The sequence below is a fragment of the Sinocyclocheilus rhinocerous genome, unplaced genomic scaffold (assembly GCF_001515625.1).
Source record: "Sinocyclocheilus rhinocerous isolate Xijiao unplaced genomic scaffold, SAMN03320098_v1.1 scaffold2252, whole genome shotgun sequence".
In the NCBI taxonomy this organism is placed as follows: Eukaryota; Metazoa; Chordata; class Actinopteri; order Cypriniformes; family Cyprinidae; genus Sinocyclocheilus; species Sinocyclocheilus rhinocerous.
Genome location: NW_015650091.1, coordinates 774,733 through 787,331, shown reverse-complemented (window position 1 = coordinate 787,331; position 12,599 = coordinate 774,733). Strand labels below are relative to the sequence as shown.

The 12,599-nt window shown below is 34.9% G+C and overlaps 1 protein-coding gene across 1 annotated transcript in view; it reads left to right on the top strand.

Moving 5' to 3' along the window:
* The first annotated feature begins 1,850 nt into the window (after positions 1 to 1,850).
* Positions 1,851 to 12,599, top strand: part of LOC107711526 (spermine oxidase) — an 18,332-nt gene continuing 7,583 nt past the window's right edge. The window contains exons 1-2 of the mRNA XM_016516514.1: positions 1,851 to 1,968; positions 12,257 to 12,491. Of these exons, the coding sequence (XP_016372000.1) occupies positions 12,284 to 12,491 (208 nt within the window). The 5' untranslated portion in view covers positions 1,851 to 1,968; positions 12,257 to 12,283. The remainder of the gene's footprint in view (positions 1,969 to 12,256; positions 12,492 to 12,599) is intronic.

Sequence of the window (12,599 nt, the reverse complement as noted above, 5' to 3'; positions counted from 1 at the left end):
AGGGGTCAAAATAGAACTTTAATAAAATATCAAAGTAAATAAATAAATTGTAATTAAATTGTATTATTTATAAATTATAATTGACAGTTACCTATGGCTATGATTTTATTAATACCGTTGTCTGATTGATTTTATAGTCTCAAGCATTCAGAAATCACACAAAATAAAATTAAGCAGTTTTACTACGATAAAACCATGGTTAATTTTGGTAAGGGTTGTGATGTTCACATGTTTTTGTTGAAGAAATTAAAGAGGCTGTAGCATTTCTATAGCAAAAAGGTGGCCAAAAATGAAAAATGAAGTGGATATTTAAATTAAATGTTTGGCCAATATTAAAGAAGGATTTGATCGTCCTGTAAGTGTAACAACAGCAATTATCAGGCCTTTGGTGCCCTTTGCAGGCATTTGTAATAACGCAAATTGTTTATTTTTAATTACATTAACAGTGTTATTCAATGAAACCATTATTAATTAATCAATCATTATTGCTTCATTGTTTTTATATAATACATTTGAAGTCAGGAAAACTAGAATATTAAGTCAGATGCGTTGTTGTTGGTGGTGGTGAAATTAACGTTATTACCGACAATAAAACACGTTAGGCTACTAACGTCAACAGTCAAAAAAGTTTCACAGGATTATGAACGTAGCTACCTGAAAGTGATGCACGGGCTTCATCTTGAGCTTTTTTATTTTTCTTTTCTCTGCCCTGTACTGCGCTGATGTCTTTTCCCTGATATAGCCTAGTTGTCCATTAATTATGATGATCATTTGTATTCAGCCGCAAACATGAGGTGAGAGCGAGCGCGGGCGCGGGCGCAGATCCAGAATGGCGCGTCATGCGTGCTTATACTGCCTACTGCGTTCATCATAAAATACATTTTTTTATAATTATATATAATATATGTTAATGTCTCAAAGGTTGCATTTAATCTTCGTAAGCAAGTAAAATGTACATCTTTTACCCAATAGCAATATTATGGTCTTCTGTGAATTACATAACAGCTTGGATCAGAAATAATCTTTAGGCAAATTAATGATCAAAAATATCCCCTTATGTATTGAAAGCCATAAAGAGATATACCGTAGGCGAAATAAACCAATATAATAGAAACTCACTTTTAGTGAATTTTCTTTTGCTTTGTATCAGCCACTGAGAATGATTATAAATGAGTTTATATCATTTTGTAATAAATAAATAAATAAATAAACAAATAAATGTTGGTATAAAAAGAGAAAACATGTAAAAATCAATCATTTTCAAGCTAAAAATGTGATGAATCTTTGAGTCATGAATAGCCTATCAAGATTTTTGTTATTAGCTTCACAAAAATATTAAAATTCAGAAACTAAAAACATGTTCCACATAGTAGGCCTAGATATAGGCATTCATGGCATTTGTATGAACTGCAATTTTTAATAACTACTGAATAATATCCTGAATAAAGAGCGTCTTCGTCATTAACTCATGTAGACATGAACTAACCAGTTTAGCAATAATGTATGTAGGTTTATATGCACCATATTGCTTTAGCGACTTATAAATACAGTGTAGGGCCTATATAACGTAATTATAAAAATTGTGTGTAAACACTTAATTTGAAATATTGATTGATTCATTCATTCAACCATGCTTTTATTTGTTTGTTTGCTTAAGGATAGGCGTTCGCCGTAATCTAACAAGACTGAACAAAACAAGCTCTACTCTCTCATTACTACAAGAGGGGTGGGCTTTGTGTGTTCAAACGCCCCTGTGACAAACCGTGAGTCACGCCAAGACTCGCTCGAGCGCCGGTGTTGGTTTCGTGGCTGTAGCCTACGTCACGGATCCTCATATTTATTCAGCGAGGAGGAAGCGGCGTCGACTAAACTGGCTGCTTCTGGTTTCAAGACACATAAATACAAAGCGAGACGCTGCCTGCGAATATACAAAGAACAGAGGCTTTACGCTGAAGACGACAAAGTCCGGTAAAGACCATACTAAATAAGATGATTTGTGTGTGTTTTTACCATTACAGTACTGCGCGTTTTAATGATGTAGGCTGTTAACGGAGAAACGGTGCATCCAAACAAAATTGTAAGCAAAACTGACTCGCAGGACTGATCAGTGTTTTCATATTGGACAGAAGGTGTTTCTCTGTCTTATTCGTTTTTCCGTTATATTTCTCGAAAGCACAGTCCATTCAATATCTATATCTGTTACAATTCAGTTTTCATTAAGCTGCTTCTAATAGCCTAATGCGCTGTTATATTAGGACATAGGCTATAAATTATGACTTAAATGTTCAGTTAGCTGAAAAAGGTACAGTAAAAGGTGATGGTTGATTTCATGAAAAGGATGTTCGGTAAATGTTACAGGTTGACGTTTCTTTTCTTATCACTGGAGGCCACTCTCCCGTGACAGTATGTAGTTACGTGGCAGCGCTGATTCCACTGGACGCACTTTGTGCTGCTACTTTATCAGCAGCCAAACTTCGCTTATCTCAACTCAAATGACCCGATGCTACTTTTTTTTCTCTTTATATGTTTTTTTTTTTTTAAATGAGCATAATAATAATAATAATAATAATAAGCTAATATAGATAAAACTTTTTAATTTGTATAGATCAAATCCTTTCCTGTAGCTACAAGACTGTATCTCACCAGGAAAGAGATTCCTCTGCCGGCTTGGTGAAGGTTATCTTCTCCAAATAGACAGTTCCTGTCCTGTTTTAATTCCTGTATTTGGATTTTAAGTCTTAAATATGGGTCTGTTTAACAGTTCCAAGTCTACCTTAAATAAGGGACCATGCTGATAATATGGGATGGGATGAAGGGAAAACTTTACAGTGCTGATGTTCTTCCTTTGTCCTACAGTGTGTGAGTCGAGGGGCAGGCATAATAGAGGATGTAGGTTGTGATTTCTAGGTCATGTAGAGTGTGTGAGTCCCTCAAAGCCCGCCCTCTATGGCAAGTGAGATGCCGGGACATGTTTTGTAGTTATTATCTTGCTACAAGTCCATAAAGTCCACTTAAAGAAAAAAAGAATAATATAAGCCTATTATATATATTAGAGCCACAGTGATTTACGAATAGTGCTATTTGAGGTTGCTGAAATAGGAGAGTTTCAAAATGCATGAGTTAGTTCTCTTTTTATGTTACACAGTGTCTCTGGATCAATCTAGTTTCATTTTGCATCAAATTTGCTGTTGTTTTGAAAACTTAGCGGTTTCTTGTGTTCTACACTGGTCACAGTCTAAAGCACCAGACCCAGTACTCTGTTGGTAGAAAATGGGCAAAAGTGCCCTCAACATCAAAACTTATAGTTGATGCTAACAGGGAACCTAAGTGAACCTAAACCTTATATGGGTCATCTAAAGTAGGATCAGTGGACTGGAACAATGGAAACCATGGATTATATACACTGCACTCTTAGAAAAAAAACCCTAGGGTTCTTTACTCAACTCCAAAGAGGTTCTATATAAGGAGAAAGAACACTTTTTGGCACAAAAGGGTTCTTTGGGCTAAACAGTGCTTTATGTATGATGTGTTTACATTAGGCTATTTAAATTATTACACTATTATAACTACATTATATTTCTGTTTTTACTTTAATTTAATTTTGGCACACCTTACATTTTGAAGAAAATAAACTTACAATGTACTTCTACATTTTCAAGTTCAATAGAAAATAATTGCCACATGACCAGTGTATAGTGTTTCAGCGTTTCATTTAGATTGTTAAAGTCTATAACTCGACCCTCCAAAATGATCTTTGACATAAATGACAAACAACTTGAATGTGCATCTATGCGCTGATCAGTTTGGTCCCGTCTCCTCTCGCGAGATTGATTTCAAAGTGCGCGCACGCCACATTTTAAACTTCAGCCGTTACGGAGATTTGTTTGAGCTCAGCACTCAAGACAACGATGATTACATTGGTAAGTGAGAAAATATTTTGATTAGTGCTGTAAAAATTAGTGTGCTAACGCATGCGATGAATTTTTTCAGTTTAACGGCATTAAACATATTTCACTCAAACGCAGGGCCAGAGCTAGGTTTGGCCACCCCACTCACAACTGCTGCTTCTGTCTCTTTTTTCTTGACAAGAATTGTGTTTATTTAGACACAGAATGTCTTTACGACCACATCAAATGGGAGATTTTTCAGACGCGCACTCCAACTTCACCTTCACCGGGTGCGGATAAAGGTACAGGTGACGAGGGAGCTTCAGTAGAACAACAGTGAACTGTGGTCAGATGAAATGTTGTCAGGCCATATGTCAGTAAAAGCAAATTTTTCCTGTCCTGTCAGCCGTTATACTTTGCTCGTAGTACGTGCTCTTCAAATGCACGCACAAATTCGGTGATGTGCGCTGTATATAATTTCATATTAAAGCGCAAATGAAACAACGAGCATGCATTGTCATAGTTATGTCGTCAGTTAAGTCATGAAGTTACCAAAAAAGGAGATTAAAGCTGCCTTAAAACTGTGCATGTATGTAAGCATTTGTTATATAGGAGTCAGATTTAAGAATATGTCTCTGAAATGCAGTGGTTTTCAAAACTGTCTCCCTCATCTAACACACCCGATTCAACTCATCAGCTCATTAGTAGAGATTTTAAGACCTGAAGAGGGTCAGAAAAGGTAAAGTGTTGTGAGAAAATAGGATGCGTGTCAGATCTGCATCATGTTCAGCAGCGGCAGCCAAAATAACCCAATGACCCAGCTGCTGTAATATCTGTTAATCAAAGAACACAAGAAAACAAGAACTTTAAGGATGCTGTAATGTTGAATGGCTATAGTCAATGGTTAAATAGTAGTAAAAAAAAAAAAAAGAGACATTAGTAGTATTGGTATCAGTGATACTCACCTTCAGACATAAAAAAGATGCCACTAAACACATTAAAAAATATACTGTCTTTGTTGTTTCTACATTAATTTGAAGATTGAATGTGAAATTATTGCAATATAAAAGTATATTTATTGCAAAATAAAAGATTAATCACAATTAATTTCAGTACTTTCAGTTCATTTTCAATACTGTTGTGGATTGACCAATAATGCTGGCGAGTGTTCATGTTATAGCCTGATATTTTCTTTCTACTGCAGATTGTATTGGACCTAGAAAACATAACTCAACTCAGACTTTATTTATAAAGCACTTTCAACACCACGACTGGAGCCAAAGTGCTGTACAGAAAAAGATAAGGGGAAAAAAAATTAAGAATAATAAGAATAATATAAAAACAAATGAAAAATAATAATAGTAAAATAAAAAAATAAATAAAAAAATACATAAATAATAATAGTAACAACAAATATCATACACAGCTAAAAAACATTGTCAAAAGCTAGAGAAAACAAATGAGTTTTAAGCGAACTCTGAAAAACACCCAAAGTTGGAGAAGTTCTAATAGACAGAGGAAGATGTCTAATAGACATAAGATGAAACAATGTATTGGACCTAGAAAACATAAGATGAAACAATGTTTCAGGAGCAGTCAAATCACAGTCAGATTGCAGTTATAAACATGAATTCAAGAGAAACCAAGAAGAACAAAGAGAAAAGCTGATGGAGATATTTCCATTTTTTTTCTTCTGCAGACAACTGCGAGTATTTGGTGTTTTCTGTTATAGTATAGTAAAATATCATTATTTGTTTTTACTGAATTAATTATGCTAAACACACTGTATTTGGTTGCTGAAGATGCACTATGAAATGAAGATGAGTTGTGGAAAATAATTAACCTATCTCAGAGAGCACTTTTAAGGTTTTATCCACCAACCTCAAAAGAGTGGTGAAAAGTGGAAGTCAAAGGACACATGACCAACCTGCTGCAAAACAATGACACAAAAAGGTACAATATTTATTTTTCCTCACAGTATCAACTTTGGGAAACTCGTAAATCTACTAATCTAAAGTTACTGTCTGACATCTTTTTTCTATTTTCTGCAATTTATCATGCAGGTTCTTATGCTAAACAAATAAAAAAAAATTATATTTGCATTGTCACAGCAGGTCTGGACTCTGAAGTATACAGCATTACTTGTTTGGTCATCTGCATTCAGATGATACCACACTTCCTCTCTGATTCAAGTAAGTTTTAAGATTTGATCCAGTTGTGAGAGATTCCTCTCTGTTTTCCTTTTTGTACTGTATTCTCTGTAGGCCTAATAAATGTTTCTCTGTCTTGCATCTCCATCTTAGGATATCAAGCCTCCTCAATGCAAAGAGAGTTAGCATCAAAATGGACGTGTCACTGACTGACAACAGAGATGTCAAAAGTATCTGTTTGCTGTATCCTATTTGTTCTATATGGAAATTCCAAACAGCCATCACTCAGTTTCTTTCATTCAGCACTATATAGCCCTTCCCAGTGCTGAAATTGTCATGGTTCCTTTGTTTTTATTGTTTAAATGCTTATGAATGTTAAATTATTATTTATTAATGCTTATGAATTTAAAAAAACAGTCAGAAACATGTGGAATTACCAGGTTCGCCATCTTATATGGGTTACAGAATTGGGGAAAGTTACCAAAAAAATAAAAAATCATATATACTGCATGGTTTATAGGAGAAAGTGGGGTAAATACTTGACATTTATTGAAGGTGAAGGATAATAACCTGGTAGTGAGATGCAAAATCAGAGTGTCATTAATACACTATTTGGTGACATTCTAATTTTATTTATTTATTTACTTACTGTTTTTTTGCAGGTTAACTTTTAATTTATTTAAATAGTAGTAAAAAAAAAAAAAAGAGACATTAGTAGTATTGGTATCAGTGATACTCACCTTCAGACATAAAAAAGATGCCACTAAACACATTAAAAAATATACTGTCTTTGTTGTTTCTACATTAATTTGAAGATTGAATGTGAAATTATTGCAATATAAAAGTATATTTATTGCAAAATAAAAGATTAATCACAATTAATTTCAGTACTTTCAGTTCATTTTCAATACTGTTGTGGATTGACCAATAATGCTGGCGAGTGTTCATGTTATAGCCTGATATTTTCTTTCTACTGCAGATTGTATTGGACCTAGAAAACATAACTCAACTCAGACTTTATTTATAAAGCACTTTCAACACCACGACTGGAACCAAAGTGCTGTACAGAAAAAGATAAGGGGGAAAAAAAATAAGAATAATAAGAATAATATAAAAACAAATGAAAAATAATAATAGTAAAATAAAAAAATAAATAAAAAAATACATAAATAATAATAGTAACAACAAATATCATACACAGCTAAAAAACATTGTCAAAAGCTAGAGAAAACAAATGAGTTTTAAGCGAACTCTGAAAAACACCCAAAGTTGGAGAAGTTCTAATAGACAGAGGAAGATGTCTAATAGACATAAGATGAAACAATGTATTGGACCTAGAAAACATAAGATGAAACAATGTTTCAGGAGCAGTCAAATCACAGTCAGATTGCAGTTATAAACATGAATTCAAGAGAAACCAAGAAGAACAAAGAGAAAAGCTGATGGAGATATTTCCATTTTTTTTCTTCTGCAGACAACTGCGAGTATTTGGTGTTTTCTGTTATAGTATAGTAAAATATCATTATTTGTTTTTACTGAATTAATTATGCTAAACACACTGTATTTGGTTGCTGAAGATGCACTATGAAATGAAGATGAGTTGTGGAAAATAATTAACCTATCTCAGAGAGCACTTTTAAGGTTTTATCCACCAACCTCAAAAGAGTGGTGAAAAGTGGAAGTCAAAGGACACATGACCAACCTGCTGCAAAACAATGACACAAAAAGGTACAATATTTATTTTTCCTCACAGTATCAACTTTGGGAAACTCGTAAATCTACTAATCTAAAGTTACTGTCTGACATCTTTTTTCTATTTTCTGCAATTTATCATGCAGGTTCTTATGCTAAACAAATAAAAAAAAATTATATTTGCATTGTCACAGCAGGTCTGGACTCTGAAGTATACAGCATTACTTGTTTGGTCATCTGCATTCAGATGATACCACACTTCCTCTCTGATTCAAGTAAGTTTTAAGATTTGATCCAGTTGTGAGAGATTCCTCTCTGTTTTCCTTTTTGTACTGTATTCTCTGTAGGCCTAATAAATGTTTCTCTGTCTTGCATCTCCATCTTAGGATATCAAGCCTCCTCAATGCAAAGAGAGTTAGCATCAAAATGGACGTGTCACTGACTGACAACAGAGATGTCAAAAGTATCTGTTTGCTGTATCCTATTTGTTCTATATGGAAATTCCAAACAGCCATCACTCAGTTTCTTTCATTCAGCACTATATAGCCCTTCCCAGTGCTGAAATTGTCATGGTTCCTTTGTTTTTATTGTTTAAATGCTTATGAATGTTAAATTATTATTTATTAATGCTTATGAATTTAAAAAAACAATACTGATACAAGTCAGAAACATGTGGAATTACCAGGTTCGCCATCTTATATGGGTTACAGAATTGGGGAAAGTTACCAAAAAAATAAAAAATCATATATACTGCATGGTTTATAGGAGAAAGTGGGGTAAATACTTGACATTTATTGAAGGTGAAGGATAATAACCTGGTAGTGAGATGCAAAATCAGAGTGTCATTAATACACTATTTGGTGACATTCTAATTTTATTTATTTATTTACTTACTGTTTTTTTGCAGGTTAACTTTTAATTTATTTATTTGTGTTATTTATTTTCAAGTTAACGTTCAGTTGTTTTTTTTGTGGATTCTAGTAATCAACATATATTTATGACTGACACATGTTGGATGGGTGAGTAAGAGGGAGGGGGTTTGATAAAACATTAATATTTCTAAAACTGAATGTACTGTTTTGTCAATTTCAGGTAAAAAGAATAAAAAGTATGAATAAAAAAAGAAACATGGATTTATGTTAATTCTTCTAACTGTTGCACTGTGAATTGCTGTGTGTTATATATTACTTGTGTCATTGTAAATGCTAATAAAAGTGTCTTAAATGATCACATAATACTTTGATGTGTTATCCTTATGATAATTCATTTTTTTACAGTGATAAAGTATCTATATGAGCTGTTTAAGTCATAAAATGTAATTAAAATCAAACTAAAATTAAATTCATAAAATGATCCCAGGATGGGAACCCATAGAAAATTCTATATAGAACCCTTTTCCTGGCTACAAGGAACCCTAAAGGGTTCTTGAAATTGAACCCTTAACAGGGGTTCTATATAGAACCTTTAAGGGGTTGCAAATATGTAGCGCCTGATAGAACCCCTTAAGTTTCTAAATAGAAACTTTTCTTCTAAGTGTAGATATAATTTTCTGTTATGGCCTTGTCCTAACTTCACAAGCTGTGACCTTCTGTCTCTGCGTTGAAACCAGATGTGCCACAAGGCAAGGACTTTCTCATGCATACATTTTTTTTTTTTTTTTACACAAACCCTCTCAACCATAACCACTGTGTTGAGAAAAAAAAAGGTCTGTAGTTATGTTTTATTTGGTACAGCTGTTGGCATTGTCTTCAGAATCTTCTGATGTGCTCCACAATCTAGAGAGCACTGGTTATATCAGAGATCTGTGTCTGTTAAACATTGCACATACACTCTGGTTCACCTCAAACTTCATGAGACTGGAACGGGTGGGGTTAGGACCTGCAGTTGCAGTTGAGGTTATCCAGGCCTTTCCATTTCAGGACTCCATCAAAGAACCTTCTCCACCTCACTGTAGATCGTTCTTTTCTGGTCATGAGTCACTGATAAATGCCTCACTTCTTCTCTGTTTAACAGGAGGTCAGTGCAGATCAATGAGATAACACACATTCACAAGCTTAGTTTGCTAAAGGGACCCGTTCACTAGACAAGCATTAATCCAAGAATCAGGCACTTCTCATACTATCACTGCTGGCACTAACCAACTTCCTCTGCTTAAGTTATAAATTACAAAAATAGTCTATGATATATTTTTCAGAATCTGGAAAAACTGGTCTTCACTCTGTAATTTTGGATATACAGCTGCAAAGCTCATCTATTGTTTGGTTGTTTTTCTAGCTGTAGGCCACACATAGAGAGTTCAAGTATGCTTCATGCTTCCAGCAGTTCAGTGTAACATGTGTTTACTTAATCCTTATTACATACATATTACTTCACATTAAAGCTAGGATAAGGTTTCATGTTTTGCTATTTTGCCCTGACACTGGTTGTTTTTGCATGGTGCATGGTGAATTGATTATCTTTGGAAAATTGTGTTCCACTTGTTCAGGAAATCTATTTTACAAATGTAACAAACCATCTAAAGTTTTTAGTTCAGCCATGTTTAAAATCTGCTGATGTGTGGCTAAATTCAGTTGAGGTCACATGCCAAGAATTCTCAAGAAGGAAACGACCCATTCATGCAGTGGCAGGTACAATGCAACCACCAAGCTAGCTCCTTTTAGTATTTATAATAAGTGTTCTGATTGTCATTGTGCGTCAGAGAAGCCGCAGTCAGCCCTTCCTGTCCTCTCAACAGTCTGATAACAAACTGTGTTAATGAATTTGGCCTGTGCACACTCCCAACAGGAGGTTATTATGGTGTGTACTGAGAGCATAGTAGCCACAACCTCATTCATTTAAATCATATTCATTTACAGTTGTCCATCTCTTCCTCATTGCACGTGCGTGGCTATGCCTACAGGGTACAATGACAATGCTGACAGATAAGGAGTGTGTGCAGTTGCGTATAATGAAATATAAAGAAAAGAACATTGTTCTTTCACCCTGATGAAAGGAAAAATTCAGTTTTTTCCACCATAATAACATCCTGCATCCATAACAATATTCCATTAGGACTCCTCTTCCCCCATTCAGGTCCTTGATAAACCTCTCATGAGGTCTGTCCAACATCAGGTGCATCTTTTCCTTTTGGATGTCACACATAAGCTGGTGTGTTTACGTGAAGACCTTTGCTGCCTCCCAATTTGCATATCTGTCCTAAATAGTATTTGAAAATAGAATTAGTGTGTCCCAAATTGTAATATGTTGAAATAAGTATGCCAGAGATTCCGGAATGGTCTACTACTTCCGGTTAGAATTCGAAGTGCAGATCGATGCACACTCTAACGGCTAATATTGCCCACAACCCATTGTACGTTGGACAAGGATTAGATTAGAACTACAAACATTAAAAAAAGGGTTAAAAACTACAATATGCGAGACCAACCGACAGTTTGAGTGACAAATATGTCTAACCTGATGAAAAGATATTTACTTAATGTTATCTGCGTTATATTTCATCTGCAGAAACATTGTGAACTTTTATTAAGATACATTTGGTCATTAACTTTTAAATGCATCATTATGCAAACACATGAGCAGAGTTCTTGGCATGAAAGACCTGCGACTGGCAGATCAACGTTCAAAGGAAATCAAATTAATCGAAATGGATTATGTTAACTGTGACAAGATGATTGACAGGGCAGTTTAAACAGTGACAGAATGCATGTAACTAAGCAACAGAGCGGTCCGTCAAAGACACAGTTATGACAAAGTAGTTTGTCCCAAAGCTCGCCTACTATTCTGCTACATACTCAAAAGTATGTACTTTTTCTTTACAAAAAGAGTATACTTTTAGGGCATAGTATAAGTAGGCGAATTGGGACACAGTGAACGGAAATGTGAAGAGTGCATTCATTTCCTTGTGGCTATCATAGTGTAATTATTTTCACAGCCACATACAGACCTTTTCCATTCACTAGTGTAATGGACTCTGTTTGATGACATTTTAATTTTTCTGCAGAGATTAGCTCCAACCTGGATTAAACACACACCTGCAACTTTGTAGTAATACTGAAGATCTTGATTAGCTTGTTCAGGTGTGTTTGATTAGGGCTGGAGGAGCTAAACTCTGCAGGAAAGTGGATCTCGAGGTCCAGAGTTGAGGACCCCTGTTCTATAGTATGTTCTTGCGAGTCTGTTGCCCTGTCAAATGTGTATTCTTATTTTAAGTCTTCATCCATCCAAGGACACAAATTCATGCTTCACCAGCCTTTTAGCTTTGTCTTCATTCTTGTTCAGCACTGCAGTGGTGATATAATCACTTTCAACATGAGGCTTGAGATAAGAAATGGGAATGGTGTTATTTAAGGTTGTGGTTTGAAAAGACACTGTGTTGCAGTCATTGATATGAACCACATGCTCAAATATGTCAAATTCTATATCTTTGATGCGTTCTTTTCCTACTTTCAGTGAATAATCTCTATTATTTGCCTTTCTGGAGGGCTTGGTGTTCACTATAATAGTTTTTCCCATCTCACTCTTCCCCAGATTCCCTAGAAGAAGAGTTTGGACGGCATGCAAAGTTGTGAAATATCTTCAGACAGCACTGATGATCCTCTTAGTAGTGCCTTACACAGACAACGACAACCACGAATAGTAGTAATTGGTGCGGGCTTGGCCGGCCTTGTCACCACCAAAACCCTCTTGGAGAGCGGCTTCACCAATGTCACGGTGCTAGAAGCCTCAGACCGTATCGGAGGCAGAGTGCAAAGCATTCAGCACGGTGAGACAACTGTCTTGTTATATGATAGCATCCTTTTTTATTCCTTCATCCTTAACCTTCTCAGATAAAAATTTTTTTTTTATATATATATATATATATTTTTTTTTA